The sequence below is a fragment of the Naegleria lovaniensis genome (assembly GCF_003324165.1).
Source record: "Naegleria lovaniensis strain ATCC 30569 chromosome Unknown tig020, whole genome shotgun sequence".
In the NCBI taxonomy this organism is placed as follows: Eukaryota; Heterolobosea; class Eutetramitea; order Acrasida; family Naegleriidae; genus Naegleria; species Naegleria lovaniensis.
Genome location: NW_025407842.1, coordinates 108,224 through 127,487, shown reverse-complemented (window position 1 = coordinate 127,487; position 19,264 = coordinate 108,224). Strand labels below are relative to the sequence as shown.

The 19,264-nt window shown below is 36.1% G+C and overlaps 11 protein-coding genes across 11 annotated transcripts; 5 read left to right on the top strand and 6 right to left on the bottom strand.

Moving 5' to 3' along the window:
• Nucleotides 1-89: 89 nt before the first annotated feature.
• C9374_004120 (uncharacterized protein) lies at nucleotides 90-722 on the top strand (the record flags this gene model as incomplete). The annotated part of the gene is made up of 1 exon (XM_044693725.1): nucleotides 90-722. The coding sequence occupies one exon, from the start codon at nucleotides 90-92 to the stop codon at nucleotides 720-722; it is 633 nt and encodes a 210-aa protein (XP_044549128.1).
• An 84-nt stretch (nucleotides 723-806) lies between these two features.
• C9374_004119 (uncharacterized protein) lies at nucleotides 807-3,603 on the top strand (the record flags this gene model as incomplete). Its single annotated transcript, XM_044693723.1, has 4 exons — nucleotides 807-2,080; nucleotides 2,169-2,585; nucleotides 2,646-2,819; nucleotides 2,919-3,603. 4 exons carry the CDS (start codon nucleotides 807-809, stop codon nucleotides 3,601-3,603), a joined length of 2,550 nt encoding a protein of 849 aa, XP_044549127.1.
• Nucleotides 3,604-3,671: 68 nt separating this feature from the next.
• C9374_004118 (uncharacterized protein) lies at nucleotides 3,672-5,501 on the top strand (the record flags this gene model as incomplete). Its single annotated transcript, XM_044693722.1, has 4 exons — nucleotides 3,672-4,164; nucleotides 4,212-4,635; nucleotides 4,782-5,251; nucleotides 5,335-5,501. 4 exons carry the CDS (start codon nucleotides 3,672-3,674, stop codon nucleotides 5,499-5,501), a joined length of 1,554 nt encoding a protein of 517 aa, XP_044549126.1.
• A 258-nt stretch (nucleotides 5,502-5,759) lies between these two features.
• Nucleotides 5,760-6,345, bottom strand: C9374_004117 (uncharacterized protein; the record flags this gene model as incomplete). The annotated part of the gene is made up of 2 exons (XM_044693721.1): nucleotides 5,760-5,792; nucleotides 6,127-6,345. 2 exons carry the CDS (start codon nucleotides 6,343-6,345, stop codon nucleotides 5,760-5,762), a joined length of 252 nt encoding a protein of 83 aa, XP_044549125.1.
• A 1,047-nt stretch (nucleotides 6,346-7,392) lies between these two features.
• On the bottom strand, nucleotides 7,393-8,292 carry C9374_004116 (uncharacterized protein; the record flags this gene model as incomplete). Its single annotated transcript, XM_044693720.1, has 2 exons — nucleotides 7,393-7,642; nucleotides 7,880-8,292. 2 exons carry the CDS (start codon nucleotides 8,290-8,292, stop codon nucleotides 7,393-7,395), a joined length of 663 nt encoding a protein of 220 aa, XP_044549124.1.
• Nucleotides 8,293-8,680: 388 nt separating this feature from the next.
• Nucleotides 8,681-9,289, bottom strand: C9374_004115 (uncharacterized protein; the record flags this gene model as incomplete). The annotated part of the gene is made up of 1 exon (XM_044693719.1): nucleotides 8,681-9,289. One exon carries the CDS (start codon nucleotides 9,287-9,289, stop codon nucleotides 8,681-8,683), a length of 609 nt encoding a protein of 202 aa, XP_044549123.1.
• Nucleotides 9,290-9,425: 136 nt separating this feature from the next.
• On the bottom strand, nucleotides 9,426-11,051 carry C9374_004114 (uncharacterized protein; the record flags this gene model as incomplete). Its single annotated transcript, XM_044693718.1, has 3 exons — nucleotides 9,426-10,184; nucleotides 10,418-10,578; nucleotides 10,658-11,051. The coding sequence occupies 3 exons, from the start codon at nucleotides 11,049-11,051 to the stop codon at nucleotides 9,426-9,428; spliced, it is 1,314 nt and encodes a 437-aa protein (XP_044549122.1).
• A 280-nt stretch (nucleotides 11,052-11,331) lies between these two features.
• On the bottom strand, nucleotides 11,332-13,182 carry C9374_004113 (uncharacterized protein; the record flags this gene model as incomplete). The annotated part of the gene is made up of 1 exon (XM_044693717.1): nucleotides 11,332-13,182. One exon carries the CDS (start codon nucleotides 13,180-13,182, stop codon nucleotides 11,332-11,334), a length of 1,851 nt encoding a protein of 616 aa, XP_044549121.1.
• Nucleotides 13,183-13,578: 396 nt separating this feature from the next.
• Nucleotides 13,579-14,674, top strand: C9374_004112 (uncharacterized protein; the record flags this gene model as incomplete). The annotated part of the gene is made up of 2 exons (XM_044693716.1): nucleotides 13,579-14,230; nucleotides 14,430-14,674. The coding sequence occupies 2 exons, from the start codon at nucleotides 13,579-13,581 to the stop codon at nucleotides 14,672-14,674; spliced, it is 897 nt and encodes a 298-aa protein (XP_044549120.1).
• Nucleotides 14,675-14,907: 233 nt separating this feature from the next.
• Nucleotides 14,908-17,310, bottom strand: C9374_004111 (uncharacterized protein; the record flags this gene model as incomplete). The annotated part of the gene is made up of 3 exons (XM_044693715.1): nucleotides 14,908-15,323; nucleotides 15,401-15,755; nucleotides 15,853-17,310. The coding sequence occupies 3 exons, from the start codon at nucleotides 17,308-17,310 to the stop codon at nucleotides 14,908-14,910; spliced, it is 2,229 nt and encodes a 742-aa protein (XP_044549119.1).
• A 303-nt stretch (nucleotides 17,311-17,613) lies between these two features.
• On the top strand, nucleotides 17,614-18,999 carry C9374_004110 (uncharacterized protein; the record flags this gene model as incomplete). The annotated part of the gene is made up of 2 exons (XM_044693714.1): nucleotides 17,614-17,874; nucleotides 18,004-18,999. The coding sequence occupies 2 exons, from the start codon at nucleotides 17,614-17,616 to the stop codon at nucleotides 18,997-18,999; spliced, it is 1,257 nt and encodes a 418-aa protein (XP_044549118.1).
• Nucleotides 19,000-19,264: the final 265 nt, after the last annotated feature.

The following is a 19,264-nucleotide window of genomic DNA, read 5'->3' as shown; positions in this document are numbered from 1 at the left end:
TTCGCTTTACCTGTGACTTCGCACACGAGCATGCATTCCTTCCGTGATTATCTACCACCAAAACAATTGAGAACCGTTACAATACACCCATGAAACACCCCATCATTCATCCCTCCATTGATCGCAAATACATTCTTTACGCCATCGTCCTTCTTCTCGTTTTCACACTCGTTCCTCTCTCCCTCTTCACCACCTTCATCTTCTCACCAGCCACAAATGTGAAACCCACATCGACGAGACACATCTGGATTTTAGTTCCATTGTTATGGGCTCTCATTGCCTTGTTGCTTCTCGGAGTGGGATGGGCCACCGTATTCGTCATGCATCGAGCTTCGAGTTTGTTGCGAGAACGAGACAAACAAACGAAATTCATGATGGAGGATGTGTTAAAACACTTCAAGATGCTTCCGAGTGAAAATCAAGCACAACAACAACCGTTGAAAGGAGTACATGAAGGACAGCAGCAAGTGGCCACCTTGAATCAACCAGAAGAAGGTCATGCACAGGAGCAAGCACAACACCCTTTAAGGTTTACGTTTTGTCATCAACCTTCCGTGATGAGAAGAGACAAGAAACAACCATCCACTAGTATGTCATCGTGTCCTGCTGCTTTGCGAGCTCGAAATGACACATCAGCTCTTGCCATTCAAGACGATGATGAAAGAGAGGGAAGGCAAGCTTCACTCCAGCCATCATCGACCACAGCTGCTTCCTTATCATGAGCCACCGTGTGATGCAAATTGTTGAAAACTTCATCTATGCTGCAAACTGTTGAATAATAAAAAAAGGAAAATTCAATAAAAAAAATGACCTTGAAGAAGAAGGTGAGAATTGCTGCTTCTCCGAGCGACAACAAGGAGAACAGCTCTTCGTCGGAAAGTACAATGAAAACAAAATCTTCGAGCTCGGGTTCACTCAATATAAAATCATTGATTGCAAACAAACAGCAGAAGAGAAGGAATGTTGAACAAAATCATCATGACCATTCCGATCCTAATGACGATGAAAAATCATCAAAGAAGGTTAAATTCAGCGCTAATACGAATGGAGAAAGTATTTCAATTTTGGATAAATTGAGAAACAAATTTATACATGCATCAATGAAAGCAGAACAAGGAGGGATGAAGAGATTCACCAACAAATTTCATATGGATCCATTTGCTTCCTTGTTATCCCCCAAGATGGAAATTCCAGAAAGTTTTGCCGCACAGCACCACATTGACGAATACACGATGAATATTCCAAAATATCATTTTCAAAACACTCAAAATCCAATATTTATTGAATATCGTACCAATGACCTGAGCGACAATTCCTATCAGAAGCTTTGTGTCTGTATTGATTTTGATAAGAAGGTCAAAGATGTTTGGTATCATCACTTTTATAGACCTTGGCAGGGTGATGAATTAAAGGATGTTGTTGAAAAATTGGAGAGCCGAGAAATGACAGTCATAGATACTATCAATTCTGAAACTGTGGATGGAGATAAGGCACTTGTTTTGGGAGACATGATTCAATTTGTGGGTACCATGAAGGAAGAAGAATTGAATGCCATTTACAAGTCTTTCACGAAGGAAGAGCGTGTGAAAAAATTACTATCCACTGAATTGAGCGAGAATGAGAAATTGGAGGACGTATTCATTACAGAAACGAAGAAATCCAAATTTGAATTCAGCATTGAAGATACACCCTTGGCTGGAAGCAACTCATCTACCAATATTTTGGATAAGATCAAACGAGACAAATCCTACACGTTGAACGAGCTTTTGGTCGAAGATGACCTTATTCGAAAATGGAAGGAATATCTTGATCAAGTGACGGAAGACGAAAAATCTTCAGCCAAGTCCCAACAATCCAATCAATCCTCACATGCTGCTCTAAGGTTGAAAATTAAGACAGGATCATCCTACAGTAACCCAAAAAGTATCACACCTCCTACTCACTTCCGAGATGATTTTCAAGGTCGATTATTCGCCATTATGAATGATTATAGAGATTTATATTTCCCAAATTGCACTCTCGATAACCATAGAGTTTGTGTAGAGACGTATACTCTTCATATTGTGAATCATTTGCTCAAGTAAGTATTTGACTTTAAACTGGATCAGAACAATTTCACACATTACTATCATACCATTCATTAATAATCACTCTATAATTCCGAAAAGAACAAAACGATATGAATGGTACAATGACACAAAAAGAGAATTCTATTCAAAAGAACAATATACCGTTCGAGATGACAGCTACAACACTGCTAAAATTTTGGTATTGGTGCCAAACCGTTTTGTTGCTTTCCTTATTGTAGAACTCATGCTTGAATTGATTCCAAAACTTCTCTCTATTCGAAGACGGGAAGCTTTCGAGTTGACCTTTGATGCTGACGAGGACGATGAAGAAATTAAAAAGACAAAACCAGTTTGGTGGCAACAAATTTTCGAAGGAAATACTAATGAAGAGTTCAGTTTAGGTCTGAAATTGAAAGATCATCATGGACAATTGGAGATTATGGCCCCTGTTGCTGAGTCTGATGTTATCATAGCTACACCTATTGGAATACAATTGGAAAATGTTGCAGACAGATAGTAAGTTTTATATTTTTGAGAATGGTTATGAATAAGCCTTACAAATACTACGACCTTCAGCGAGAGATTTTTATCATCGATTGAAGTTTGCATTATTGATCAATGTGACAAGTTATTAATGCAAAATTGGGAACATGTCACCAAGACTTTGGATATTGTCAATGTTGAGGAACAGCAAAAATTCACTTTTGATCTTGATTTTGACATTTTGAAGGAATATCATATTCAAGGATTGTAAGTTTGTGTGAAAGTCAAATTTCTAATCGCTCTAACGTTTGATTCTTTCTTGAATCAACCACCTTATTCTCATTTTCATTTCTAACACTTCTACAGCGCCAAGTACTTTAGGCAAACCATTGTCCTAAGCTCATACATGAGTCCTGATATAAATGGGCTCGTGACCAAATACTGCAGGAATATGAGAGGACTCGTGAAAACTAGATCCTTCTATGATGGAGTGTTAACACCTCTTGCAGGAAATATTCCTCAAATTTTCGAAAGAATCTCTTGTACCGATCCAACAGCAGTCGACGATGAACGATACAACTATTTTGTGAACGCTGTGTTTCCTCGATTCAAAAACAGCATGGATGGCAGATTTCTCATCATTGTATCTTCCTATTTGGATTTTGTTCGATTGAGAAATTATTTTGACATGTGCAACATTCCATTCTTTGGAATTTCAGAATACACTGAAAAAACGAAAAATGTTCTCACAAAATTCAGACAAGACAGTGCCAACTTTTTAGTGTATACAGAACGACACTTTTATTACCATGCACCAAAATTGGCAGATTTCAAAATCAATCAAATAGTGTTTTATTCACTTCCAGAAAATGCATTCATTTATGAAATTTTTGGAAAGAAAGGAATTAACATTCGATCTCAATATCCATCGTGTCGAATCTTGTCATTATTTACCACATTTGATGCTCTCAAATTGGAACGTATTGTTGGAACCCAACGATGCAAGCATTTGCTCACTTCTGATACTGATATTAATTTAATTGACAAGTAAACGAATTTATTATTGAAATTTCTTGTTTGCAACATTAATTCCAAAATGAAAAAATCAAATCAAAAAAAATGAACCAACAAACATTTGCCATTCTTCATCCCTCTCCATCCACCGGAATTCCAGCCTATCTTTCGTTACATTCCGAAAATTATAATCCCTATTCGTCCTCTCCTCCTTCGGGATCATCTTCTTCCTCGTCTTTATTCAAAGATCAAATTCAAATCATTACAAAAACAGGAGAACACTGTATCAATACCTCACTTTCTCCTTTTCAAATTAAAATTCAAGTCAAATGTTGTGGACTCTCAAAATTAGACTCACAAGTACGAAGAGGAACATTCCCGTTATGGAAATCCCAATTTTCATCATCATTGGAATCAAAAATTATTGAAAATTCGGAGCATCCAGAAGCACCATCTTTGTCTTCCTGTTGGATTATTCCTGGATATGAAGTGAGTGGAGTAGTGACTCAAGTTGGAAAAAAAGTCAATTCAAAAGTATTTTCGGTTGGAGATTGTGTCATGGGATTTATACCCGTACAGAATTTGAATGAGTATTCAGGTAGTCTCAATTCACAACAATCATCCAATACAAAACATCATCTGTAGATTCCAATGAAGATTCTAATGAAAATAATTTATCTCACCAACTGATCATGGAATCACAAGATTTTGAAACAAGTTCCATGATGATGACGAATCCAGTATTGCCTTCCTCTCTGAATGGTGGATGTTCGACTGAATGTGTAGCCGATGCTCACTTTTTTGTGAAAATTCCCAATGGCATGTCATTTATCAAAGCATCAAGTGCGATCATGTGTGGAATTCGTGCCTATGACACATTATTTTTCAAATGCGCCTCTCCTATTCGACAAGGAGATGTCATCTTTGTGAGTAGTGGAGCTCGATGGGAACAAACTTATTTATTGCAATTGGCAATTTTATTAGCGAAATGTCGAGTCATTACAACAGTACATACCGATGAGGAAATTAACTTTTTGAGAATGATTTCATCTCGATTGACTTCATCAACGTATTTGAAACGTCATCATCGACAAGGACTAGTCACCTCGAGTAGTAGTGACAAGTTGAGTGATCGTTATGGAGCTAATTCTGGGAATTTGGATGATGAAGAAAATGATCATGACGACTCAATGATGACGAGCCACAATGGAGCAGGATCTTGGGAAATTCTCCTCCTTTTGATACTCAATACATTTCATCCGTGTTGTCCATGATGAGGAGTGGAAATTCTGCAATTAATCCACTCGTCATTTTGGATCGAAGACTTTATGACACTCCTGAAAAGTTGCAACAAGCCATAATGAAAGAAACTAATGGGCTTGGTGTGCAATTGGTTGTGTTGGGAGAATCTGTATTGATTCCAAGCAGTGGTAACGTACACTCACGAACGAGTCAAGAGAAACAACAGAACAGCAATTTACCAAAGGATCGAAACCCCACGACTCGCTTCATTGACATGTGCCTTAATGTATTGTCGACGCACGGCACTCTAGCATTTAGTGAATTTTGTGATCATGGTTTGACTGCTTCACATTTGGAATTCATGTATTCGAAATCGATTGCAATGACCAACATTTTTGAACAGAGCTATGTACAGAATACGAATTTGATTGGAAGATATCTACGTAAGTACATGATGATGTCAATATTTCGCTTACTGAATTGTACTGTTGCAACACTGTAACTCTTGATCATATGGAACTCACAGACATCCTCAATAATATTGTAAAAGACATTCATGAAGAGCATATTGAAATTCCGATTGCTCATTGCCTTTCCCTTTCTTCCGTTCGAGATGCACATCGAAAACTTGACAACTCCATCACGGGCTCATCTTCATCCTCTTTTGTTGGAAAGATTGTCATCAAAATGTAATAAGGTTGTCTCCAAAGAAGCTTAATAAATTATTCAAATGTGAAAGCTTGAAATTACATCGGATCCAAATACATGAAATCATTGATGGTTTTGATTTTGAATTTGAAATTAAATAGATGACTCGAGTTTATTGTCCCTACAATTTGTCATCCAAACACGACTCACACCAGTCTTGATGAGAATGTTATTGCAATAATCTCACCATAACCGATAGAATTTACTAGCAGCCAAAACTGAAATATATAATTTGTTCATAAATTACTTGAGCTTTGAAAAGAGAGTTTCAGAAGCCTGTTCCGTTGAAAATGATGATTTTCGTTGATGAAGGGAAACAAATATATTATATGTTGAATGATGAATAAGTTGTTATCATAAAATTCCAAATTAATGATGTTGTATAATAATAATAATCGTGCAAAGTCAATTTTGCCAAACCATGTGTTTGGTTATTCCGCACATGATGATGAGTTGTATCAATTGAAATTCCATTTTCCATACCAACAATTTTCATCCGAACATAAACAAGATGATGATAACATCATGGTTTTTCATCACAACAAAAATGTTTTCATCATTATAAATATATACCAACAACAAATGTCACCATCCAAACTAAAGTACATACACAATGATCAATGCAAGTTCTCATATCAAAAAGCCAAGCAGCACAATTCTTCTCTCCGGTTTCATCTCCTTCAATTCTTTTCACGCATCCTTCATAATCAGCAACTTCTTGTTGGCATCTAGAAGCAGCACAAGTAGCACGGAGTTCAATGGCTGGATCCACAATTTCTTCCTCTTCGTCCTCTGATGGCAATACCTTATTCACAATCTTGGCGTTCATGGTGCGATTATTTTTGAGAATTTTTTAAAGAGTTTACAACGAGGTCTCTGTTGTGTCCTGGCCGGCTTACGGTTTAGGGATTGAATGCTCTGTTTGAAATGCTTGAAGAATGAATTGAGAGGTAATTTTCTCTCTATAAGAAAAAACAAAAATAGAGAAAAATGGAAACATCCAAACTTAAGCCACCAAAACGTTACACAGGTCACCCGCTTGCTGACGGCTTGCTATGCACAAGAGTTTCAAGCAAAAAGCACACCAAATCAGAGAAATGTTGTATTTGTGCTGTTTCCCATAACAGATGGAGCAGAACATATATTTTAACAGAATTCGGAGTAAAAGTAGCACAATTAATGTTGAACACAACAACGCTGCTCTCAAATGAATGTTGTGCTCGCTCCTACCAAAATCTTCTCAAATATTACGACGAAAAGAAACAATGGATAGACTCTGTTTGCTTATAAGTTAAATAATAAGAGATTGCAATGAAAACCAACAACTTGTGAAACGTGAGAATAGCGCTAGTGTGTCAATCATAAAATTAAGATTGTCGTGTGTATGTAATAATTATTGAAATTGATGGGTATTGAAGATAATATCCACTGATAGAGCTTCTTTGGTGGGGTAACTTTACAAAAGATGGAGTCGCGTTAGGAATCATGGTTGATCCAGCCTCAACAAAATTAGGTCTTACGGTTTTTTGAAGTACATTCATAAATTTCTGCTTTTCTTGAACAATCAAACCACTGGCGTCACATAATTGCTTCCTCTGTAACATTGGATAATCTCCTTAATTTTTTGATCATTTTGCAGTGCTGAGGTAACTATTAAGTGTTCCCAAAAACTCTGTTCTTTTTCAAGGAAAGGATAGACATGTCCTTGAATGAGCTCATCTTCCGTTTTGTTTTTAATATCCGTGTCCAATAAATTGAAGGTTAATACTGCGTCATAACCAAGTTCTTCAATACAGGGACCAAACACTTTTGAAAAGATGGACCGCCCACAAAAGAGACATGTTCTATCATGAACGCTAATTGATGACGCTTTTCCTTAACTTCCAATATTGTTTGGTATGAATTGGTGAATTTCACACAAAGCTTCTTTTCCTTTTCTAATAGTTTGGCTCAGTGATTGTCTTGCCAGTTCCATAAACTCTTCATCTGTTTCATCGAGAGCAAATCTAAGAGCGTCAAAAAATGTCTCAATTGCTGCTCTAGTTACTTCTCTGTGGTCCTTTTTTACGGAACCAGAAATCCATCGAAATGCCTTGGGGAACATTTCACCAATTGCAAAGCAGCTTCTTTGTCATCAATTAGCTTTTTAGCAAATTGTAATGATGTGAATGGGTGAGATTTTACAGCAAGGAGAACCACCTCTAAATCATTTCTTAATTCTGTGGGAAGGTCTTTGATTGTACATCCTCCAGAAACAGCGCAAAGAGCTAATTCCTTGTCAAAGAAATGTTGGAAGGAATGTGTTCGAGAGAGCATCCATGTTTCAAAGCAAATTTAACCATTTCTTTGTCCACAGTAATTACCTTTTGATACTCTTCAGATGATAAATATTCAAAATATTTCCATTCACAGCTAACATTTGCATTAGCAACTTTTTGTCATGCCTTAGAGATTCATGCAAATATTTGAATGCAGATGCGTTGCTTGATAGAAATGGAATAACTCTTTCATCTTTTCTGAAGCTAATGGGTGCCATAGCTATCAATCTTTTAAAACTTGCTTCATTAATTCTAGCCAAACCTTCAAAAAAAGAAAAATCTGAAAAGCATCGATCATCAACAATAGTAGACACATTACTACGACCATCACCAAGTAAATACAAGTCATGTTGTTGTTGTTTTACATAATCGTTAAGCGTCCAAGGCATTTTATGGATGATTCCATATGCCTCGCCTTCATCCCATGAATAGAATTCATAGTTTGTTTTTGATAGCATTGATTTTGGATTTTCTTTTCCAATAATTGTCAATAAATTTAGAGCATTTTCATAACTATCCTCAATTGACCATTGAAACAAAATGTGCTTCAATTGGTCGGCTAGTGTTCCTTGATGATTACTGAGCTTCATCCAAAAATCAGTTCTTCTATAGGCACATCGGTCATAGTCAGGGTAATAATAACCACCGTAAAAATTTGCAAACACAGCGTTTCCATCATGCAACACATTAATAATATTTCCCTCGCTGCTGTCAAATATTGAGTACCCATTTTCCCAATTCAGTTTATAAAGTGGCTGCGTATCAATGGTGAAAATAATTTCTAAAGAATAGCAACGAGAGCTAGTTGGTGCTTGTAGCAGGATCCATTGGAATTATTGGCCACATCTAGATGAGGTTCTTCATCTTCGCTCTCTTTCTCTTCTTCATCTTCCTCTCTTCCTCATTTTCAGATTGTGTGGACTCTTCTTCCAAGATTTCATCTTCTTCGTCCTCGTCATCCTCATCGCTCATAGTATCTGTTGTTTTCCTTCTCTTAAAAGGATGTTCATTTAAAAACAACTTCAAGAATCGCAACCCATACTTGAGTAACTGTTCAATTTTTTCATCTTTCATTTCTGTATTAAACTTTTGTAACACGTCTGGTATGATAGCACTCTTTTGTTCATCATCAAGCTCATGAGTGTCCAAATCTCGAATCAAGAACTTCCATCTCTCCAACAACCATTCTTTCAAAAACAAAACAAACTGTTTCTTTTGAAAATAGTTCAAATACCATTCGGAACAAGTGATCATCAATGTTTCAAACATGAATTTCGGATGACAATATGAAAATATTTTCTGCAAAATATACGGATCATATTCACGTAAAATACTAAACACGTGATTTGATGAATATTGCTTTTCCTTTTTACTTGGAGGTTCTCTTCCATCATTATTGATTTCTGAAGAATTGTCCGAGCTTACCATCCCCTCCGCACTGATCTTTCGTTTCATTTTTTTTGTAAACTGATGTCAACCAAAAGTTTTCCAATTATTTCATTCTGCGTGAATAGAACTTTATCATTTAATTCATGAATTCAATAAAGAAACTCGTTGTTGTTTAGTATCAAAAAAAGTATCACGTGTATGGTTATTTCATTTTTTTCATTCGTTCCATCCGTTCACTCATGGACTTGTAAATATCAGTCGTTTCAAACGACGAATATAATGGATAGAGCATGGTTGCTTTGATGTCTCTGACAAGCTCATCAAATAAATCCATCACACAACCTTCGTTTTGCATTCTCAATTTCATTCGTTGGACCAATTTTTGAGAGGTGTTAATTTCAAATATGGAATCTTCTTCAAAGAAAGTCTCAATAATTTGTTGAGCACACACTTGATGATCTTCTCCCAGAGAATGCATTTCATTACCATTGTAGGATAAGACTCGTTCATTTCGTTCATTGGGTGGTGTTTGAATGTCCATAATTGTCAATTCATATTCTGACATTTGTTGTTGCATTTGTAATTGTTTTTGCATTTTGGAAGTGTGTGCTTTACACAACACCTTGTATACATTCACTTGTTCAATAAACATGACCAATTCCAAACTGAAAATATTACTTAGAAAAGCCTTAAAATATGTTCTCATGGTGACATTTTCAAGAATTTGATCGAGTTGAGTGGAGAATGAAGTATTCGATTCTGCAACACTATTCGACAATGGAGAAGATGCACCTTTGTGGTCTCCTCGAGGAGTTTCTAATTCATGTCCCAAACTCGATGTTATTTGTAACCTCTTTTTCTTTCCTTCCTTAAAAATTCCTTTCATATTTGGAAATAATTTCAATAACTTGGGAATGTCTGGTTTTGAGGCATTTTCAAATTCTTTTTTCAAATCCATCTCCTTCTCAGATGAAAGATAAATTTTCCAAAATCAGGTCTTTCGCTGATCTTGGTAAATGCATAATTAGATTCTACAACTCCATTCTGAACCAATAACATTCCAAAATGTGTTAAAATGTTCATTTGTCGAAAATCTTTTATCGAAGGCAAAAATAGTTTCTTACACTCTTTAAATAATGCTTTTAGAATGGCTGGCATTGCAAGAAAGTGTTTGAAAAGACCTGCACTCCGGACCAGGAGATTAGTTTTCACTTGTGAAGTGACACGACAGTTCATTAAATTGGTATGAGCTAATTTGGAAGAGGCTTTTTCTTCATTTTCTTGATGACAAATGATGGGAACTATGTTCATCATGAGAAACGATGGTAAATATTCTTGAATTCGAGAAATGACACCTATATATTTCATTTTCACACAAAATTTCACATTTTACAAAATTAATTTTTTTTAAAAAGAAATTATTTAACGACATACTTTGACATAATGGACATCCAAACCACTTGATCACTACCAACAAGACCACATGATCCTTACTCAATTCCAACACTGAAGCGCCACATGGATTTACAACCATTTCCTTTTCAAACATGTTCATCAATGGTGATGAAACAACTCCAATCTGAATACCATTTGTTGTTGTTGTCGACGTTGTCTTGGTCGTTACCGATGAAGAAGAAGAACTAATACCCATCGATGTTTCTGAAATGCCTCCGGATTGAATCGAAGAATTTGTTGTTGAAACCATGGTGCATGTGGACGTAGCGCTTGTTGAAAATCGTTGATGATTATTGTTGTTGGATGTTGGAGGAGAGAGGATGTTATTATTCTTATCGTTGCCGTAAGATGTTGTTTCAATGGTGCTGGTCATCGATTAGGTACGAATGTGAATGGTGTGGCTGTGTGAGAATAATAAACAGAAGCAAAATTGAGGGAAGCTTTGAACTCTTTTTTTGTGAAAAGAACGAGGAAATTTTTTAGTGAGCTTGCAGTCTAATTGAAAAGTGACAGGTCCGTTCAAATTAATCATGCACGAATTGGACGATTCACTGAGATTGAAATAAGATATCACATGATCATTCAAATAACATGTTAGATGGAAGTTTGGATATTCGTGAGCTTGCTTTGAGAAGTTAATTGTCAATTGATCTTTAACATGCCAATTCTTCAAAAATAGGAAAATGTGTAGGCAAATCAAAGTGATGCGACACTAGCAAATAAACTTGATACTCTCTCAACTTTGTAAATTCCCTTTCTAATGGCTTGGTGTTTACACTCTTTGAAAAAAAAGGTAACATTATTACACAAAATCTCTTTCCTTGCATACATGACAACAATACTTTCAATTTGTTCACACAACCCAAAGTCAGTTCATATCGACATTCATTGTGGTTGTACAATAGTGTACGTTGTTCATAGAAGAAGAAGGTGCTATAATGACCATATTTCTCCTTGAGATTATTGGAGAGAATTTCTTCCTTTTCAATCATGCTTGTATTTTCTGTGTGTTGATGTTCTTCTTGAGAAATGGCAAACGCTGTATCAATTGTCTCGATGGTCATACTGAATTTTCCTCCTTTATATTCTGAAAAATCTCGTTCCATCTCCTTCTTTTGATTTTCATTTTCACAAAATAGAATACATTTGGCTGTTGAAGAATGGCGAATTCGTTCCAAATCATTACTGCACAATTGAGATTTTGTTGATAATCGTAAATCACATGGAGAATAAAAATTTGGTATCTTCTCTTTCAAATAATCCAACAATTCATAGTTAACTTCTCCATCATCATTGAGAATGTATAATAAATACGAGGACGTTTCTTTCACAATGTCGAGACAGTTTTCAACAAGTGTTTCACAAAATGCTTTGCAATAATTATGTTGAATTTGAAGAGAGAATTCCTGTTTGTTTTTCTCATCTTGACATAAATCTTTCAGTGAAATATCCTTATTCCAATTCAAATAAAGTCGCAAAAATTGACACTTTTTTTGATCGTATGGAAAATTCAGACAAATGTCACGCAATCCTTTCAAGGGATAAGAATAACCGTTTCGAATTAATTTTTCCAAACGCGTCCATGAACTAGAGTTAAGATTCTTAAGCAGTGGAGCCCATAAAGATTCGTATCCTTTAACATCTTTTTGGTAAAGGTGTATACTTTTTAACACTAAATTGCACTCATCATTGTTTGCTTGATATTTAAAATTTTCAAAATAGGCGTGTAAAAGGACAGTATCTCTTGGATTGAGATGAGAATAGTGAGGTAAATCACAATCAATAATAAATTCTAACGCCATTAAAAACATTACATTTGACAAGCAAGGAAAATATCGCTCTCGAAAGGATAGAAACCATTTCATAAAAGAAAAATAAGATCGTCTCTCAATAGATTTTCCATTCTGCATTTGCACAAAATAACCAATCACTTCAATCTTGTTTACAGGAGTTTCCAAGCTTTCATTACTCGATACATAATTATTTGGAACTAGTTCACATTCATCAATCGAGGTAACTGTGCGTCTTTTTAATTCGTCTTCACTTTTGAAAACTTGAGCCAAAATGGAAACCTGATTTCTTCGATTTGACTTTTCACAGGTGAAGGTGTATTCTCTCTGTTCATCATTTTCGTAAAATTCGAAAGTAATTTCAGTTCTGCTAAAATATTCAGAACCCTTTTTAACTGATTTTATATGTTTTCGAAATGATAGTAAACTTTCATAGAGTTCAGAGTTGAGATAAGACATGTATTCAATCCAGCATGTAAAGGTGTCGTTGAGAAATGTAGAGGAAGGTGGTGAAGATTGATTTTCTTGATTCGAGGATTTCTTCGGAGCTGTTAGTGTTCGATGTTGCTTGAAATAATTATCGGAACTGATGAGATCATTCCAACACTTGCAAACAAGCGAATATTTGAAAAATACAGAGGGTGCAAGAGAGAATGAGAAGATTTCAAACATGACATCACGAATTTGATGAAATGGGGTGGATCTTTCAGACATTTTTTTTGATCTGCACTGTCTGGGTTGTGATTGCAGCTGCTTTTTAAAATGCAGATGCAAGAATATTCATCATTGACGTTGTGCTATTATTATTTCGCTTCTTGTCTTCTTCTGATTCTACTGTTATTTCAGAAATGCACAATATCCATCGTTTTGAATTGATATCGTACCTGTGATCACATTGTCAACCAAGGCAAAAGTTTTCAGAATTCCATTTGTTAATAAATGCAATGTTCATTTTGAAACCTTGTATGATTTCATCGTGAAATGACAGCAAAGAGTTTGTCCTTGTGCCAGTTGTGGTTTTGTATCGGAATCAATGACAGCATAAGAATCATCTTGCGCTTATCATTACTGTTAAGGTCACGATCATTCGTTCCTTATTCATTTAAAAAAATGTCAACACCACTCAGCTTGAGATGGGAACACATTCCTTACAGCACACAAGGAGATAATCTCCCCACAGGAGGTGGAATTAGTCATACCATCATTGATGAATATCGATTTGCAGTGTTTGGTGGCCTCGGATCCAGACGATACAATGAATTGTATATTTTCAATACTAGGAGCAATGAGTGGTTGAAGGCTTCGATGGAGAACGCCCCTTCTCGGAGATGTAAGGCTTCTTTGTGTTGCAGAGAAATTCAAACATTATCACCCAAAGACAGTACAACCGAAGTGGTCAAGAATTACAAGTTGTATGTTTTTGGAGGTTGGACCAATGAGGGTAAAACCAATGATCTCTATGAATATGATGTAGCACAAGATGAATGGAAACAACTCAAGCCCAACAATGCATCGTCATGTTCGCCGCCAGAAAGAAGCGCTCACTCTTGTGCTGTCGTTGGAAAATACATGTATCTCTATGGAGGAATTGGGAATAAGAAATATGGTGACATGTATCGATATCACTTTGAGAAGAATGAGTGGGAATGTGTCAATTCTATGAAAGGAGATGTACCCTTGCCTAGATCGTCATATGGAGGTTTGATAACGTTGGTGGGGAGTATTCCATCAATGCCTCAATTTTTAGTGACCTGTGGATTGGGTAAGTGTTAACTTCTGTAAACGGGAATTTTACAGATACTTTTAAGGTTGTGGTCGTTACAATGATACCTTTGTGTACGATGTGAAAGAAAAACGTGGAAGTTGTTGACATGTAGTGGCGACATTCCCTCAAAGAGAGGTCGTCATTCTTGTGTGTTGGATGAGGAAACTGGATACTTATTTCTTTACGGCGGTTTTAGTAAGTTTCAGCGTTTCAAATCGTGTTCTTATCAAAACGAACAAAGCAGCTGGTTCAGAATGTTCTGGAGAATGCTTTTCTTTCAATACATCCACGAATGAATGGAAATTATTGAAGCAGATCAACCCACCTCCAAAGAGAGAAAGTGCATGCTGCGTCATTTTAAACCACAAGTTGTACATGTTTGGTGGGTGGGGAGGTGACGCAAAATTTTTCAATGACATGCATGTTGCCACTTTTGAATGAGTTCATAGTCTCATATAGATATCATGCACATCTCTTTCGAAAATGTAAATTTCTTGACATTGTTTAATTTCGTGATTCTGTACTGACCTACCTTAATGAGGAATTTCATAGGTAGGATTTTGGAAGTGGCCGATAGAAAGATCAAAAATAATCGATGGAGTAAATGAATCCAACCCTTCGGATCTGGTTAATTAAATTAGTTCCTAGAATTTGTATGGTTGCAATAGTATTTTCTACAGTTCTTTGGACATTTTTTCCATATAATTCCAAAGCTCGTTCACAGAATATCTTTCATTATAATCAAGCTTGAGCATGTTGGTGAGTAGTTGAGAAATTACGTGCATATAACGAGTAACTTCCGAGTCATTGCTGAATGATGACGAATCGAGAAGACAAACTTTTTCAATAAGAGAGTCCACAGAGCTCTGTTGCTTAGCATTACCGACAATGAATACTGTATGATCGTCATCAACAAGCATGTCTTTGGAAGCAATTTTAACAATATCATATTTTTTGAATTGTTGGACTTTTCTCATGATATTTAAAATGACAACTCCCAAACTCCAAACATCACATTTGTCAATAGGTTTTGTGACCTCCTTAATATTAGCCATTTCTGGAGATAAATATAATATGGTACCTCTCCTCCCTTATGAGTTTGTTTATCATTATTATAGCAAACAGGTCTTCGTCAATCGATCGAACAACAAGAAGTAGCATGCTTACCAGATAATACCGCATTGGATGTAGTAGAAAAATCAAAGTCAATTAATTTAACTAATTTGTCTCTATTGAGCATGATATTTGCTTCCTTGATATCCAAATGACAATAGCCAGCCATATGAATCGATAGAATACCACTCACTGTTTGTTTGATAATTGAGAATAGAGTTTTAAGAGTATTCAGGGAGAGAGATCCTTTCAAATAACGTCTGGTGTATGAATATAAATCATAGTCCATTTTTTGCATTACCATTTCAACTACATGGGTGTTCGATTCCTCTACTTGGACTGTTTGTACATCATAAATATCCACAATGTGTGACTCTGGATTTTTTGAAATTTCCATAATTGAACGATGCTGTGTGGGATGCAACATGTAATTTCACAATATTTTTAAAAGTGAGTGAATTTTTCATCAATTACCTCAACAAATTCTCTTAAAATATATAACCTACCATTGCCACATATTCTTGAACCTTTACAGGATTTGTAAAAAAACATTGCTTGAGAGCTAATTTTCTTGAAATCCAGAATGGTATTTCCAAATGTGACATGTTGAGAGCCTTTGATTTGACAACATAAACAAAACCATTTGATCCTTTTCCAATTTCCGCCACAATTTTCAAAAAAGATCTAAATGGTTCAGTAAGAGGATGTTCATCTTCTGCATGAAGCATGGCTCCAAAATCTTCTGCATACCGTTCTTTGAGTTGTATCAACAAGTCTCGTAATCGTTTTGGGTTTTGGCCAAAACAACCTCCTACAAGATTGATCATGTCGCAAGATTCCATACATACTATGGAACAACAAGCTTGATGCATGAGTATCATGAGGCAATCTCCTCCGTTCGGAATGCTGTTTCTTGCAGATATGGTCACAGCACAGTGATGCAATGCAGATGAATGGATTGGGCTTCTTCTTTGTGAATTGATGATACTCCCTTCTTGTTGCATGAATGGAAGAAATGTCTCACGGCCAGGCACTCGGAAAACAATGCAATCCGCACCTTCTAATTGGCATGGAATTTGAATGTTAAATAAACCCTCTTTCTGAAAGCAAATTGTTAAATTTTCGAGCGAAACAGCATGATGAATGTGGTCACCACTTTGACACATGCTTTGAAATTGATGTAGAATGGTTGGAATTTCGCAAATTCGAACACGAACTTGCTCACCCATGAATAGTCGGGTCGGAATGCTTTCAACTTCATAGGAAGGGCTTGTTGTGGAGCTTCCAATATTTGTGTTTCGAGGAACGTCAAGACCGCTGCTGGATGGTGTTGTGACTTTTGATGAAATTTGATGAATTGAGCCATTAGCAAGAGAGGTCGGAATGTGGCCATATAAATTATTATTATTATTTGAATTGTGATATAAATTGGAAGAAGTGCTAGGATTGTTATTGGGAAGGGTAGAGGCTAGGGAAGTTGGTTCAGGAGACGGCGATAATGAAGGTGATTTTACACTGTGATCATGGTGATGATGATTGGTACTCAATTTACGTTTTTTAAGATGTTGATGACCGTAATAATGAGAAGAGTCTTCATGGTTCATAAGAGGGGATGATGATGGGATTCCCGACGTGGGACACGATGAACAATTGAACGATGGAATGTTATTGTTGGAAATTATTGGATATGAAACGTTGCCGATGAATAGAGGTTGTTGTTGCTGTGGGAGTGGTTGCTGCTGCTCTTGAATTGAGCTTGTACTATGAACCATCGTGGTGGTAGGTATGGTCTGATGAGAGCAATAGGTAGGAACCGAAACAAGTGGTACATGGGCATGAGAGTGAGGTGGATGATGAAAATAATCATCAACAGGAATGATGTTGTTGTTATTTCCGAGAGGATGAGAATGTACAACTTGTTTCTGCTCATTTGGATTGCAAGGATGTGGTTGTTGTTGGTTCATACTACGATGTAATGGCTGCCAACAACAATGATGAAGAGATAAATTTTAAAATCAATAAATAATTTAACGGAAAAAACACGCGAATCACTCCAAAACAATCATCACGAATTTTTAAAATTTGTTTCTTTTTGAAAAATTAATGCGAGCGAAGGAGTTCACTTGTTTCTCTTCATGAGAATTCATGTCTGAAAATTCAAAAAGTTCATTAAGGTAGACAGCAATGTTGAAAGTGCTAAACTATGAACATTGAACATCAACGTATCTTTCTTTTGGTGTTTTCAAACTGCCCGACATTGTAAAAAAATGTTGACAACAACTGGTGCCAGCAGCATTCAACCATCAGAAGGTCAACCATCATGTGTTGATTTTTCCAATTCCGAAAGCTCAAGAAAAAGAGCTGTATTATATGGATTGCTCATTGGAGATTGTTTAGGCTCAACCAGTGAATTTAAACATCCAAAACTTGAGGTTCCGAAATTAATTTCGAAAGAAAGTACTGGATGGCCTTTTCAATTACAAAGCAATTTTACTTGGAAGAAGGGTGAATCCACCGATGATGGTGATGTAGGTTTGATATTTTATAATCCAAACAAATTGTTTCTCATTTGTGTGGTGATCAACAAAAAATTTTCGTAAATGACGACATTTAATACATGAAATGGACTGTAAACACTGAAACAACAATTTCCAAAGATGGCGCTTTGTATTGTCAAAAGTTTTTACTTGCTCAAGTCACAATTCGATCCAAAACATGTCACTCAACAATATTTGGAATGGCTTGACACAGATCCGAAAGATGTTGGATTCACAACTCGACAAGCGTTATTGAAAACCAAGAAGTATTTGGATCAAAATTGTGATGAAAATGGTTGGTACAGAGGAAGTTTAGAATTATTTAATGAAAACGAGTCAAAACCTGCGAATGGAGCGTTAATGAGAAATGGGGTCATTCCATTGTTGACCAGTGACATGATGCAAGCTTTGGAATGGACTATTTTACATTCGATCATAACACATTATTCATTTGAGGCGGTACTTCCATGTATTATTCATACCATTTTAATTCACAAAGCATTGCAAGCTCACAATAACAATTTACCACTCGAATATCCTACATCAAAAACAATTTCAGAATTATTGAAAGGCCACACTGGTGAATGGTTTGAGTTTAAATCCAAATATTTGTATCAGAAAGTGGAAACTGGATCTGTGACAAAATATCATTCAGTGTTGACTGAATGGGTTCGAGTGAATGGTGGAAAAATTGCTCTCGAAATGGCAGAAACAAAACTTGTAAATGAATTACAAGATTTTGAAACATTCGAGCCATATGAATACAATTACAAGAATGTGAGTGGATGGAGTATTTTAAGTTTGAAAATTGCATTATGGGCTCTGTATCATTCACGCTCCACACGACAAGACGACTACACCAATTTCACACCCATTCCAGCACCTTCTCATTTACCCAAATGGCCATTCGAAAAACAGCCCAAAGGATTTGAGTCCATAGTTTTTGTGGTCATGATTGGTGCAGATGCAGACACATATGGAGCGATTACAGGACCACTCATGGGAGCGTATTATCCAGAAAATATTCCACAAGCCATGATTCATGATTTAATGCAACGTGAGACAGTGGAGAAATATGCGAATCATTTGTGGTCAGCAAGTATGTATGAAGATTGAGTCATGTTAAGGAAAACAAGTGTGAGAGTTGAATTTTCGTGAAAATAAATATTTTGTAATTTATTCTTATGCTTAACCAAACTCATTTATTGTTTACAATCGAAACAGAACAAATCAAGTGTGCCCAATAATAGTTCTCCAAACGTGCGCTTAGTGAGGGTTTCTTGTTATTGTTATCTATCTCATAAACATACCCCTTTGTATTGCGTTTGAATAAACAGCAACGTAAAATATCCAGCGTTGAAACTTAAAGAAAGATTTGTTG